This window comes from Physeter macrocephalus, chromosome 16 (genome assembly GCF_002837175.3).
Source record: "Physeter macrocephalus isolate SW-GA chromosome 16, ASM283717v5, whole genome shotgun sequence".
Taxonomy (NCBI): Eukaryota; Metazoa; Chordata; class Mammalia; order Artiodactyla; family Physeteridae; genus Physeter; species Physeter macrocephalus.
Genome location: NC_041229.1, coordinates 66,845,892 through 66,861,318, shown reverse-complemented (window position 1 = coordinate 66,861,318; position 15,427 = coordinate 66,845,892). Strand labels below are relative to the sequence as shown.

At 45.8% G+C, this 15,427-nt stretch overlaps 1 protein-coding gene across 1 annotated transcript in view; it reads right to left on the bottom strand.

The window, feature by feature from the left end:
* The window catches only part of PARVA (parvin alpha), a 191,151-nt gene that overhangs the window by 83,584 nt on the left and 92,140 nt on the right, over positions 1 to 15,427 (bottom strand). Inside the window, exons 2-4 of the mRNA XM_024119104.3 lie at positions 6,829 to 6,918; positions 6,678 to 6,748; positions 3,354 to 3,456 (exon numbers count right to left, since the gene is read on the bottom strand). Coding sequence (XP_023974872.1) covers positions 3,354 to 3,456; positions 6,678 to 6,748; positions 6,829 to 6,918 — 264 coding nt within the window. The remainder of the gene's footprint in view (positions 1 to 3,353; positions 3,457 to 6,677; positions 6,749 to 6,828; positions 6,919 to 15,427) is intronic.

The window sequence follows — 15,427 nt, the reverse complement described above, 5'->3', positions numbered from 1 at the left end:
GGGACACGGGTTCGTGCCCCGGTCCGGGAAGATCCCACATGCCGCGGAGCGGCTGGGCCCGTGAGCCATGGCCGCTGAGCCTGCGCGTCCGGAGCCTGCGCTCCGCGGGGGGAGAGGCCACAACAGTGAGAGGCCCGCGTACCGCAAAACAAAACAAAACAAAACAAAAGAAATGGGACGGTTTGACACACACACACATGTATGAGAACACAGTTGTCAGAACTGTGACTAACTGAATATGAGGGAAGAAGAAAGAGCTATCCACGATGACCCCCAGGTTTGTAATCTGTGGTCATAATAGCATTCCTCAAGGTGGAAAACAGATTGGGCTTGGGGAGGAGGAAGATAAGCTCAGTTTGGGGCAGGCTGGTTATAGGTGCCTGTGTGACGGCCAGGTGGGCAGGTAAAAGATATCCTTACTTACAGCTTCAAAGAGAAAGCCGTTCCAGAGATAGAGACCTGAGAATGATGATCATATAGCTGATGGTTGAAACTATAGGTGTGGATGAAATCACCCAGGAAGAGGGTATGAAAGAAAAAGAGAAGGGGGCCAAGGATGGAAGGTGGAGGAACCCCAACCATTACAGAAAGAAGAACAGACAAGGAGGACTGAGAAGTGGGAGGACTGAGAAGTGTGTGTCAGAGGTGGAAGAGGACCCAAGGAGCATGAGGTCACAGAAACCGTCAGGCTGGGGTCGGGGAGTGAGATGTTCAGTAGTGTCAAACGCCACCACGTAAGAAGAGCTCTCAATTGACACTGGTGACCTGGGAAGGAAAAGTTGATGGGAAGGTGGTGGCACCCAGCCTGTACCTAAGGAGTGAATACTTAGTGGCGGGAAAGCAGAACAGGGAGTGCCAAACATTATTTTGAGAAACGTGGTTGGGAAAGAAGAAAGACAAATAGCCAGAGGGGAACTTAAGGTCAGAGGGGTCACCCAAAACTCCGTCTCCAGACTGATTCCTCCCAGGAATTCCTGACACACATTTTCTACTGCAAACTAGTTCTCTCCACTGGGTACACTGCCTGTAGCTTTTGAATGTGTACGTCTAGCCTTAGACCTACAACGGTTCTACACTTGACAAACGAGGCATCACCTCTGCTGTGAATCACATTTTCAACATGAACATTGAGATCTGAGATGATCTGACCTGACTGTACTTGATGCCTGACTTGGGGCGGCAGGGATGATGCTGGACCGTTTTGTAACCATTGCCGGAGGTGAGGTTGCTCATGACCACGTTCCATCACTGCACAGCCATGTTCCACCCCTGCTTTCAAAGCCCAGCGTAGAACACTTCCAGACAGTTTCAGATCCCAACTAGAAATGTGCTGGCGGGGTTAAAAGCTACAGTCACTAGGAGAGATGCTCAGTGAGGCTCACGGCTTTTTCACATCTGCATGTGCCAAAGACGTTTCATTCCTCTCCGTGTTCAGTTGCATTTACAAGCCTTTAGATATGAACACTCATTAATATTGACGTTTGAGTACCGAGTCGGCTTAGCTGCCTAGAAATTACTAGATTTTATATTATTCCTCATTCATTCAATATACATTGATTGAGTGCTGGGCAACACGTTAGTACTGAAGAAGACTGGATAAATAAATGCGAAGAGGTTCCTTTCCTTGAGAAGCCCACATACACTTACATAAACAGCTACAAACAACATGGAATATCCTATAATAATAAAGCCATGTTTATTATGTATACACGTCTGCGTGTGTCTATATCATAAAGCATTATGTTATGTATACGTCTGTGTATCTATATAACAAAGGCACGTATGTTATGCATACGTCTGAGCATACCTATATAACAAAGGCACATGTTATGTATATGTCTCTGTGTATCTATATAATAAAGGCACGTATGTTATGTACATGCGTGTGTATCCATGTAATAAAGACATGCATGTTATGTATACATGCGTGTGCGTCTATTTCTGAGGGAACACAGACGACAGCATGACTATCTCTTCCAGATGTGACTGGGTTGTGAGGGGTATTAGAGCGAGGCACGTTCAGTTGACAGTAGAGATTGGAAGGATAAGCAATAATGGTTTGTCTCGGTGGGTAAAGGAGGACGAAGGGCCCTAAAGGCAGGAGGAATAGCAGGTGCAAAAGCAGAGAGGTGTGACTATGCCCGGCGTATGGCATAATGTGGTGACGGTGTTCATAAACGTTAACAAAACCACCAATGAAATGACGAAAGACACTGACTGGGCACTCACTGTGCATCAGGTGCTATTCTAAGCACTTTGCACGGCATAAGCCACGCGTGCGAGTGGTCAGAGGTGAGGCTGACAAGACAGCTGGCGATCGGATGATGAAATGTTTTGAATGTTGTACTAATAGGCCTGGGCTTTGTCCCACAGGTAGGGGAGAGTGAGTACTGGCAAGATGAGACTTTTGCAATTAAAAAAGATTCCTCAGCTAGCCGTGTGGGGACGGGTTGGAGGAGGTGAGATGGGAAGCAAAGAGGTGAGTTGGGAAATTGTTTCAACAGTTCGGACAAGTGAAAATTGCAGGGAGGAGGAATGCGGGAGAGAATTCTGAGCAAGAAACGGGCCTTGGAGAACCCCCGCCCTGCCCCACAGCCATGGTGGGGGGGCAAGGAAGAGGGGAAGGGGTTCTAGTCACTCAGAGGGGCAGGAACATCTTCAGGAAAGTGGATGAGCTCAGCTGAGGTGCACGCAGGTGGAGGTGCCGAGTGGAGTGGGCAGCTAAGAATGAAAGTCTAGAACTCGGGGCAGTGGTTAGGATGAGAGAAAGTGGGGCGCAGAGAGGGGAAGTCCAAATACAGTCAAGTTGAATCTGTCCTTTCATCACCAACCTCACCCTGAAGTCTCCCGTCCCCGCCTCCTCCACACTTTCACACAACAGGTATGAACGGATACAGGGCCACATACCCTTCCAGACGCAAGTTACCTGGAGACGCACAGGGGCCAAGCATCATAAAGCACATACTCCCGCATACTTACACCAACCTAGAGAGAGATATGCAGAGGAACACACACACACACACACGGGGCCATAGATCACAGAGGTACACATACACACACAAACATACATACATACACGCAGGTCCATAGGAGAGAGGTACACAAACACATACATGCATCTCCACACACATGTAAATAGACCTACAGAGGTCACAGGAGCACAATTTTCTGGAGAGGGCGAGGCATGTATTCCAGTGTATGGCGGAGTCTTTCCATGCTGATGACCCTCGGCTGTGAGGGGGAGTAGCCCCATCTGGTCACAAAGACACCCTTTGCAATGCATTCATTCCTAGTTTAATCTCCTAAACTAGGAGATTAAAGACATCCACTGCAATATTCAACTCTCCTCTTACCAAAAAGCTTCTGCAGGACTTGGCCATCGTATAAATCTTCAGCCAGGTCTTTCACAATGATTCTTTCTCCAACCAAAACATCATTAATCCAGTCAATTAACACCTACACAGAGAGAGAGAGAATAAGAGAAGAGTCATGGGGTATTTTCTTTTAGAACAGCTTTCTCATCCTGGACAGTTAAAATTTAAATGAACTTCAGATTTTGAAAGGAACAGAACTATCCCAATGACCCGGTATATGGACAAGTAGCTGTGAGTGGGAGCCCCAGTGGCCCTGTTAACTTTCAGGTATGAGCTCTTCTAGTGCTGATGGCACCAGCGTCTCTGCTAATACCTCTGGCTGCTACCATTCCTTCCCTGAATGGCAAGCAACGTACGCACAGTGCTTGGCTGTGTGGTTTTGTACCGGCAAGAGTATGGGCTTTGGAGTTATGCAAACTGAGGTTGAAAACCCCACTTTACCTACTAATTAATTTGCGCATCTCTGGGATCTATGGACATCTGTGTGTGTGCGTGTGTATGTGTGTGTGTACCTCTGTCATCCATGGACCTCTGTGTGTGTACCTCTGTGACCTATGAATCTAAGGCAAGCTAGTTATCTGCTCTGAGCCTCTGATTCCCCACCTCTATAACTGAGGGTGAAGATACCTCCCACACTAGGTGGTAGAAAAGAATTACAGGAATTCCCTGGCGGTCCAGTGGTTAGGACTCCGCGCTTCCACTGCAAATACCTCTGGCTGCTACCATTCCTTCCCTGAATGGCAAGCAACGTACGCACAGTGCTTGGCTGTGTGGTTTTGTACCGGCAAGAGTATGGGCTTTGGAGTTATGCAAACTGAGGTTGAAAACCCCACTTTACCTACTAATTAATTTGCGCATCTCTGGGATCTATGGACATCTGTGTGTGTGCGTGTGTATGTGTGTGTGTACCTCTGTCATCCATGGACCTCTGTGTGTGTACCTCTGTGACCTATGAATCTAAGGCAAGCTAGTTATCTGCTCTGAGCCTCTGATTCCCCACCTCTATAACTGAGGGTGAAGATACCTCCCACACTAGGTGGTAGAAAAGAATTACAGGAATTCCCTGGCGGTCCAGTGGTTAGGACTCCGCGCTTCCACTGCAGGGGGCATGGGTTCGATCCCTGGTCGGGGAACTAAGATCCCGCATGCCGTGCAGAGTAGTCAAAAAAAAAAAAAAAAATTACATGTGGCAAGGACCAAACGGTCAGTAAGGGCAGATTTTATTCATAAATAAAGCACTCTCCGGTTGTGACATCTGGCCAGGTGGTTACTGTGTTCAGGAGGGGAAATCAAACGCAGAAGTAAACATATCTGCCCAAGGACAGAGCTAACTGTGAGTGGAGACAGGAATCGGACTCTTGTCCACCTCACTCCAAAGCACACGTTCTCCTCCCTGCACGAGGCTCCCTTTCAGTGGGGCTGTGCGGTCTCCTGCCTTGTCTGTATCTTAGCCCCCGTCATTCCCTGACAGTCCTCCGTGCACCAGGCATCCAGCAGAGGTATTCCAGGTGATGTCTCGCCCAATTAATCCACACAACACCCGAGAGGCAGGTAGCATCAGGTAAGGGAACTGAAGTTTGCACAAGGCCATTGCCTTTTTAATTTTAACCTCTTGTTTTGCTTATGAAGATATTATTTATATAAAATTAACTATTTTTAAGTACACAGTTTGATGAGTTTTGGCCACTGTACACGGTTGTGTAACCACTACCACAATTAAGACACAGAACAGTTCCCTCGCCCTAAGAAGGTTCCTTTGGTTTCTCTGTGCTCCGTCCCCTCCTCTGACCACAGGCCTCAGGCAACCACTACAGTTTTGCCTTTTTGACCATTTCACCTATATGGAACATCATCTTTTGTGTCTGACTTCTTTGACTTGGCAGAAGTAATTGCCTTTACAACACAGGTGGGAGCTGGGCTAGGTTTCCATCCCTGGCTGGAGCCCTGTGCCTTCAAAGCACATTGTTCTACTGTCCTAAGGCAGGAGCTTCCTTGCTCCCTTCCTCCCTCCTTCCTTCCCCTCTCCTTCCCTCCCCTCTCTTCCCCTTCCCCTACCTTCTTTCCCACTCCCTCCCTCTCTCCCTCAACCATCCATCCATCCATCCATGCATCCATCCATCCATGCATGCATCCATCCATCCAACATCTACCCACCCAGCATTTATTAATACCTGCTGTATGTCATACTCTGTGCTGGATCCTGGGAGTACGATGATGAAAAAAAGAGACAATCTTTCACCCCAAGCAGCTCACCATTTATTGAAGGAGACAGAGAAGTACATGAGTAGTTGTAACGCCATGTGGTGACTACAGTGACAGAACTAAGTGCATGAACCACAGCAGCACACGGAGGGGCTGAGTGACAGCCCTGGGGTTTAGAGAAAGCTTCCTGGAGGACGTGACCCAACTTTGGCTTCAGGTGAAGAGCAGGTAGAGCCCCTGGGCGCAGGGGCTGCATGACCAAAGGCCTGGTGGTGGCAGTGCCGAAGCAAGCACGTGCGCAGGTGTGTACGGGGAGCCAAGCCGAACCGATCTGGTGTCCTTGTGCTGCCCGGCAGGGATTATCTGAGGTTAAAGAGGCAGCTAGAGCATGGAGGCTTCAAACACCACCCCCAGGACTGTGGGCTTCAACCTGGAGTTCTTAGGAAACTACATACAGGTTTTGAACAGGAAAATGATATATTCAGATTTGCATTTTGAATGAATCACTCTGGCACCCAGTGCCTTTTTGTTCTAAGTGCAGCTTGAAGAAACTGAAGAAGAAAGACACAGGACAAGGAATCAGAAGGGGGAAGAAATGAACATTTTTTGAGGGTGACCATTGGTCAGCCACTGTGCCAAGTACATTATGCACAGTATTTCATTTCGTCTCATTCCTGTTTGAACCTCATCTCCTCCACTCTGCTGTGACCATAAACAAACCATCTGGCTTTTCTGAGTCTCAGTTTCCTCATATGTAAAATGGGGATGATACTAGCTCTTACTTCACAGGGTGCTTCTGAGGGTCCTTGAGAAAAGTGGTGAAAGGACTGTGTGAGCTCTAGGATCCTGGCAAATGGGAACTTATTTGCGCTAACTTCTCCGGTGCTTATGGTCAACACCATTCGTTGGGCACTTGTCATGTCCCACTTCTGTTAACTTGTAGATGTCCACCTACTGGATCGTGAGCTGCCTGTGGGCAGGGACTGCCATGCCTTTCTATTCTCTCCGCAGTGGCTCGTGTGGTGCCTGCACAGGGTGGGTGGTCTAGAGACACCTGTTGAGTCAGGGAGGCACCTGAAGCCCCTTCTAACTTCCTCTTACCTTTATCAGTTCTTGAAGTTTGGGGTCGCTGCGTGAGTTGGGATCCACCATTGTTCGCACTTCGTTCTCCTCTTTAAAAAGAAAAGACAGTCAGCGGGGTGGTCCCACCTGAAGGCATTAGGCTAACCCAGAGAACAAGAGACCCCGTTACCCAGCATTGTGTCCTCAGGGTCCAGCTCGAAGGGGATGGGGCTGAGGGGCAGGTTGATGGCGTTCATGCCCTCCTCCTGAAGCTCTGACACTGCAAGAAGGAAGCACAGAGTCACACTGTAGCCCACAGACGACAAGGGGTGGGGCTCGTAACAGTCGTGCTCCGTATCAATGTGGATGGAGAAATAAAAGCACCAAGGTTAGCCTATAGCTGTGACTCAGCCTGCATCCGATTCCTGCCTCTCCTTGCTAAAAGGACCAAACTGTCCCCTTCATCTCACCTCTTCTGACCGTCACCTCACTCGCTTTCCTGGAGAAATAGGGCACAGAAATCTGCCTCCTTTCGGAAATGATCTCGGGATAAACAGAAGGGAGGTGGGCACTGCAGTTTTTCTTAAGTCTCTGCCGTTGCCTCCTGCCTGTCCCTCCTTCCAGGGCTTGCCGTCTGGTGCAGCGTGCGCCTCACAACTCTTTGCTGACTGGATGAATGAGGTCCCCACGTCGAGGCTACATTTATGTTGTAGATCATTTCCATCCTCAGTTCAACCCTCCTCTGACTTCTCTCCCGATTCGGCTTCCCTGAGTATTTTTCTAATTATCCTGCCTCCCTCCTTCACCTGGCCCCAGCTGCTGCTTGAGAGTACCTCATTCTGGCCCCTCCCTGGGCTCTGGACCTGTCCCTTCAGCTGTAAGGAGTCATGGGCCCTGTGGCCGGGCACCTCACCTCTCCAGGCCCGTTCCCTCAGCTGAACATGAAGAGCTGGACAGGATGACCAGTAAGTTCTTTCTTACTTCCCAAATCACAGAAATCTATGATTCCACTGTTCTCAAGAAAAATAACAAGAGGTCCATGACCACTAAAGACTTCCAGCCTTCTCCCTCCATGCACTGAACCCTCACATGAAGCCTTAGTAAAAAATAAAAATCCCTACCACAAAACCGGTTGTGTGATGGACCCTTGCTGAGCACTTACCTTGGATTTTTACCTCTCCTAAAAGCAGTGGCTCAAATCCCCTCACCTCTACTCAATTCCAGTTTGGGTAACTACTTTGCACCAATTAAGCACAGAATGACCATTTTCTCTGAAAGCAGTGGTCACCAAAGGGTTCTTAAAGAGCTGATATGGCAGCTGTAATCAACCTTTAGTAAAAGCAATGTCCCATCTTTCCATTTTATTTATTTTTATTGACTATGGCCTCACCGATTGCCAGCATATACTTGCAAGAACCCTTAAGCACAAGGCAGTTGCTTACAGAGAGTTCTTTCATATTAGCAAACTCACTGATTGTTGCAGCTGGACAGGGAACGAGACTGCCTAAGAAAGGGAGTGAAACCCACTCTGCCCTAAAGGACACAACTCGCATTATGAAGCTGGTATTTAGTCCTGTTGCTGTGGGATCTTGACATTCATATGGGATATCAGCCAGTCACCATCTTGAATCTCCAAATCCACAGACACCCACCGCTCTATATAATTCCCCCCACCCCCATAAAACATAACTGAAAAATGTAAGTGACACCTTCAGGGCTTAAATGATTCTACAGGTATAGGATTGCGTTTGCTTTCCAGCGAAGAACAACTGCTTCCTGTTAGACTCTATAATGTCTTCTAGCACTCCTCCTAGGACTAGCAGTTTGCTTTCTTTCCCAGGCTGTTTCTTACAAAGAAGCAAGATTTCCACTACTTAACAAGCACTGCTACGCAAGCGACGGGCAGTGGAAATAAAGTCACGTTTCAGTGTGGCTGTGAGACTGGGTTTACTGGCCATTGAAGAGACTAGCTCTCGCTGCCATCTATGTCTCCTTCCCGTGCCCGCCCCCCGCCACCACCCCCGGCCAGGTCTGTGCTGTCCAATACAGTAGCCGTTAACCACATGTGGCTACTGACGTTTAAATGAATTAAAAAGTCAGTTTCTGGGCTTCCCTGGTGGCGCAGTGGTTGCGCGTCCGCCTGCCGATGCAGGGGAACCGGGTTCGCGCCCCGGTCTGGGAGGATCCCACGTGCCGCGGAGCGGCTGGGCCCGTGAGCCATGGCCGCTGGGCCTGCGCGTCCGGAGCCTGTGCTCCGCAACGGGAGAGGCCACAACAGACGGAGGCCCGCATACCACAAAAAAAAAAAAAAAAAAAAAAAGTCAGTTTCTTAGTTGCGCCTGTCACATTTCAAGTGCTCAATGGCCCACGTGGGGCAAGTGGTACCACACTGGACAGTGAGAATGTAGACTTCCTCACAGGAGATTCAGTTGGATGGCGCTGTCCTAGGTAATCCCATAGATCCAAATGCTGATGATGCCCATGTTTAAATCTCCAGCCTGATGTATGCTTTATTATATATTTTTAAAATTAATAAGATTTAATTATCTAAAACTGAATTCAAGGCAACAGAATCAGGGATAGGATAAAAATGAAGCATCTTCCTAGATATTTTTCATGTACAAAAACAACCAACCTTTGACCTAATTTATTCTCTATTGGTTTTATTTTACCCAGCATCACTGGGGTGTGAAAACAGAAGTCAAGCCATTATTAAAACAAGACCCAGAAACAAACAAACAAAAACAAACAAAATCTCCGGCCTAGGCCTGACCCTGAGCTCTGGACTCAATGTCTCCTCTTATGTCTATTAGCGGAGATCTCAAATTTACACATCCAGAACAGAACTCGTGATTTTCAGCACCCTCACACCCACCATAGCAACACTATATCAAGGCCTGTTCATCCCCTACTCTTATCCTCCTCAGTAAATGGCACTACCATTTGCATAAGGGTTCAAGCCAAAATCTGAGGAATCACCCTTCACTTCTTTTCCTCCCCATTTGCAGCCAATACATCGGCAAGTTTTGCGGGCTCCACCTCCAAAACAGGACCCTAGACCCTATTCCAACCACTTCTCACCAGGCCCACACCACCATCATCCTGGTTCAGGTCCCCATTATCTTTCACCTAAATAACCAGAACCACCTTCTAACCAGCCCGCTGCTTTCTGATGCATTGTCCCCGCCCCCGTCTACCTCCTATAGCACAATCAGAATGATCTATAAAGATATAAACAGGATCATACATTCTCCTGCTTTAAGCCTTCCTGTGGCTTCCCATCATACTCAGAATAAAACCCCAACTCCTTCCTAAGACCTACAGGACCCTCTGATTAGCCCCCTGCCTCCCTCTTGTATTGTATTTTCTCCATAGCACTCATCACGATCTGAAATAACTATTATTTCTACGTTTGTTAGCTATCCGCCCTTAACAGAATGTAAGCCGTGGGAAGACTGGCACTTTTTCTCTTTTGTTTGCTATTAGTCTCCGAAGAGGAGCCACACTGCCTAGAGAGTCAAATCCAGGCTCTATCACTTACTAGCTATGTGACCTTGGGCAAAGTTCATCAACCTCTTATACCTCAGTTTCCTTATCTGCAAATGGGGACGATAATAATATTGCCTACCTCCTAGGGTTGTTGAGAAGATTAAATGAGTTAATGTATGTAAAGCACTTAGAAGAGTGTCTGGTACCTGGTAAGAGCTATGTAATTATTTGCTATTATTACCTAAAATGGTAAACACTCAAGAACCATTTGTTGAATAAATGAAAAAAACTGTTAAGACCACCCTTCCACTGCACAGGCTGTAAGCTGAAGCACAAGTTAGCAAAGCAGTGTACAGGATGTAAAGAAGGATTTCAGCCCGTCCTTCGGGGAAAAAATTATATTCGGGCCTGACCCTGTGTGTGCGTGTGTGGGCACATTTCTAGGGCAGCATTTCCAGCATACATTTTGTAAAGAGAAAAAAAAGCTGCCTCTGTCCCAAGACTGTTGTACAGCCAGAGCCAATTTGTGAATATACAGATATTTACACCTCTAACATGTGACCAGAAATGCAATATTTGCAGCCAAATAGAAAGGTGGGTCTGAACGGGATCTCTTTTTCTGTGTAGATCATTGTTAAAAATGTTTTCAGATGAAAAATTCCGTCAGAAACACTCCCCTCTGCCCTGCCTCTTTAATTCACTCACGGAGACAAAACAAACCCGAGAAGAAAGGCTGAGATATGTTTGCAATTGGAAATGTTTTTTTTTTTTTTTTTTTTTTCAGGAAATGATTTGGTACAGGGAACATCATTCCCATCCCATTAACTGCTGACTCGGAGCCAACTGTTTGTAAAAGTGAATATGCAAACTGCCCTGTTCAGGCCTGGCCCCCGCCCCATGGGGCTGCATTAGTGGCCACATTCCCAAAACAGCCCGCATGCTTTGGAGGTTTCATTTCTATTAAACCAAAGCAGGACCCAGCAGAAGCCCCTCGCCATCCTTGTGCTCTGAAAGAGAAAGAGCTGCAATTGAATTTTCTCGGCATAGAATATGAATGCGATGTTTATCCCTCGAACCTCCTCTAACAATCTAAAACTAGGTCTGAATGTGCAGCCCTCGGTGTCTCGGTGTCTCGTGGCGCCATTAGTCATAACTTAATAAACAGATTAAATGCCCAGCTGAAGGTCGGGCTTGGGAGAGCAGGGCGATTGCCCCAACTCCTGAAGTGCTCACCATGAGAGAGGGGGCATGGCTTTTCTGGGAAACCCAGTCTGACTCTGCACCCAGCTGCGCAGCAGAAAAAGTACACGGGTGGGCTTTGGAGTCTGAAAGAGCTAGATTTGAATCCTACTTCTATTTTTATCAGCCATGGGACTTTATGTTAGTGACTTAACCTCTCTAAAGTTCGGTATAAAACAATTCTGTATAAAACCAGAGTATAGGGACTTCCCCGACAGTCCAGTGGTTAAGACTTCGCCTTCCAATGCAGGGGGTGTGGGTTTGATCCCTGGTCGGGGAGCTAAGATCCCACAGGCCTTGCGGCCAAAAAACCGAAACATAAAAAAACAGAAACAATATTGCAACAAATTCAATAAAGACCTTAAAAATGGTCCACAACAACAAAAAAAACCCAAAATGAAAACAAAACAAAAACCAACCAAACAAACAAAAAAACCCAAGGGTATAGCTGACACTATTGATTTCCTCTCCAATATTGATTTTGTTTTTTCTCTGCTGAAAGAACCCTCATTTTGTTCCAGTATACAGTCTGCCTCCTGTGCCTCTAGGTAACTAACTAGTACATGGAACACTAGGATTATAAAGTTGATGGATGCAATGATTAGTAATTTCCCTTTCCTTTTTCTCCATGAGAAACAGAACAGCTGCAGGCATCTCTTACACTCCAGAATATATATACAGGTGCTCAGTGAACACCAGGCAGAAAACAAGTATGGTGAGAAGAATGGAGAGAGGTTTCTAAGAGTACAAAAGGGTCTATTTATGTAAGGCCAGTAATTCCATTCCTTCAACCAATAAACATTACCAGGCACCTCCTCTGAAGCAGACCTTGTGTCAGCACTGGGGATAAGGGTTTGGGGATCTGACATGAGTTTGCCTCAATCTGTTCACAGGTGGTGGGAGAGGTAGGCACAGAAAAACACAATGGGCAGGATGTTGCACTCAGGGGTGAGAGACATGTAACTAGAGGGCTGTGGGAGCTCGGGGGGAACAAGGATAACTTTGGATGTGGAAGACTGGGAAGGAGTCCCAGAAAGGGGGACAGGTGAGCTGGACTTTGAAAAACTTAAATTTTCATCCGACACAGGTGCCCCACAAAAAGCACATCTTGTGTATAAACAGCAAAGCGTGGACCAACAGGGCGGGTGTTGAGAGAGTTGTGATTATGTCTGAGCACTGGGAATGCAGGGCGCACACAGGGGAAATGCGGGGAAGAACAAGGGGCAAATGAGTAGGTGGGGTCCAGAGTGTCAAGGGCTGCGAGTTCATCTGTTCCCCAGCATGCCCTGGACCGTGCTCCCTGTGTCTACAGATGAAAACCCCACACAACAGACTGAGGGAGGGCAAGAAGATAAGCAAGATGTTTTCTCTTGCAGTGCAAGTGGGCTCCAGTGAGATACGTAGGCTGCTCTAGATCCTTATCAGGACTCCAATGATTAATTTCTGGCCCTCGTAAAAGATACTCAAGCTCCCTTAATTTCTAAATGGCTCAAGGCCCCCCCACCCCGCAGAAGTTCTTGCAGCTAGAGACAACTACACTGTCTGGTCGGCAAATCCCAACAATTTTTCTCTATATGAAAAATCAACCTGAAAGAACATCTACCAAAAAACTATAGCTAACATACTTAATGGTGAGAAACTGGAATACTTATACCCTAAGACTGGGAACAAGGCAAAGATGTCTCCTCTCACCACACCTATTCAAAATCATACTAAAATTTCTAGCTACTACAATAATACAGGAGATGGAAATAAAAGGTATACAAATTGGGAAGGAAGAAATAAAACCATCTTTGTTTGTAGAAAACATGATTAACTATGTAGAAAACCCCAAAGAACTGACCAAAACAAAATGAAACAGAAAAAATCCATACTCTTAGAACCAATTAGTAATTATGACAAGGTGGCAGGATAGAAGGTTAATATACACAAGTCAATTATTTTCCTATACACTGGCAATAAATGATTAAAATTAGAAATTAAAAACACAATATCATTTATAGCAGCACCCCAAAATGCAACACTAAGATATAAATCTAACAGAATGTACACAGGGTTGATATACAGAAAATTACAAAGCTCTGATGAAAGAAATCAAAGAAGATCTAGATAAATGGAGAGATAGTCAGTGTTCATGGATTATAAGACATAGTATTAAGATGTCAATTCTTTCCAAGTTCACCTATAGATTCAAGGTAATCCTAGTCAAAGTCACAGCAAGCTATTTTGTGGATATCGACAAACCGATTCTAAAGTTTACACAGAAAGGCAAAGACCGAGAGTGGACAACACAATATTAAAGAAGAACAAAGTTGGAGGACTGACACTACCAGACTTCAAGACTTACCATGAAGCTACAGTAATCAAGACAGCATGATACGGGCAAAAGAGTAGACACATAGATCAATGCAACAGAATAAAGAACCCAGAAACAAACCCACACAAATACAGTCAACTGATCTTTGACAAAGGAGCAAAGGCAATTCAATGCAGAAAGGATAGTTGTACTAACAAATGGTGCTAGAACTGGACGACCATCTGCAAAAGTTAATCTAGATACAGACCATACACTTTTCATTTTCTTAACAATATCTTTCACAGAGTAGAAATTTTAATGAAGTCCAACATCAACTTTTCTTTCAGGGATTGTCCTTTTGGTGTCATATGTAAAAACTCATTGCCAAACCCCTAAATCACATAGATTTGCTATGTTTTCTTCTGTAAATTTTATACATTATGTTCTATACTTAGGTCTGTGATCATTTTGAGTTAAATTTTGTGTAAAGGTCATTAAAAACAAGGAAAGTCTGAGAAAATGTAACAGCCAAGAGGAGCCTAAGAAGATGTGATGGCTAAGGGTGATACGGTATCCTGCATGGTATCCTGGAACAGAAAAAGGACATTAGGTAAAAACTGAAGAAATCTGAATAAACTATGGACTTTAGTTAATAATAATATATCAATATAGGTTCATGAATTATAATAAATGTACCATACTAATGTAAGATGTTAATAAGAGGGGAAACTGGGCATAGGCATATGGGAACTCTCTGTACTACCTTTGCATTTTTCCTGTAAATCCAAAAGTATTATAAAAACAGTCTATTAAAAAAATCAACCCAAATTTGCTATTTTTCCAACCAAATAGAGTGTTCACTGGGGGGAAATCCATGATTTTAAGAGACATATGTTTCTTCCCATCACCAAGGAGAGAGTGGTAATTTATCCAACATTAGCTGAGCCCTGTAGAAGCATTTGCACAGGAGGCAAAGCACAAAGACCATTTCAAAGCCCTACAGTGCAAGCTGTACTCATTCCCAAGTGAGAACCTGTTTCCAGGAAGAAACTGCCTGGTTTTTTGGTTTGTTTCCAGGGCTGAGATGAGAAGACAGAGCTTCCTCATAATTTAAGGATGCTGGGCAAGGTCATTTCTGCTTTCCCAAGAAGAGGTCTGTCCCACTAGCATAACCGTCACTGAAGGTGTCTTTAATGCTTTCTCCAGAACTGCTCTGGAAACTCTATCTATCCATTGTCCCTGATGGGTCCTTTACATATGGGCTTTGGTATTAGTTTTCTATAGCTGTAGTAACAAATCACCACACACTTGGTGGCTGAAAACAACACAGATTTATTATCCTTATGGTTCGGTAGGTTAGAAGTCCAACATGGGTCTCACTGGGATAAAATCAAAGGATTGGCAGGGCATGTTCTTTTCTGGAGGCTCTGGGGGAGAATCCACTTTCTTGCCTTTTCTGGCTTCTGGAGGCCACCTGCATTCCTTGGCTTGTGGCCCCCTTCCTCCATCTTCAAAGCCAGCAATGAGGGGTGAAAATCCTTTTCACATTGCATTACTCTGACCTCCTCTTCTGCCTTCCTCTTCCACTTTTAAGTACCCTATGACTACACTGGGCCACTTGGATAATCCAGGACAACCTCCCTATTTTATTTTATTTTTTTATTTTTTTTTAATTTTTTTTTTTGCAGTACGCGGGCCTCTCACTGTTGCAGCCTCTCCCGTTGCGGAGCACAGGCTCCGGACGCGCAGGCTCAGCGGCCATGGC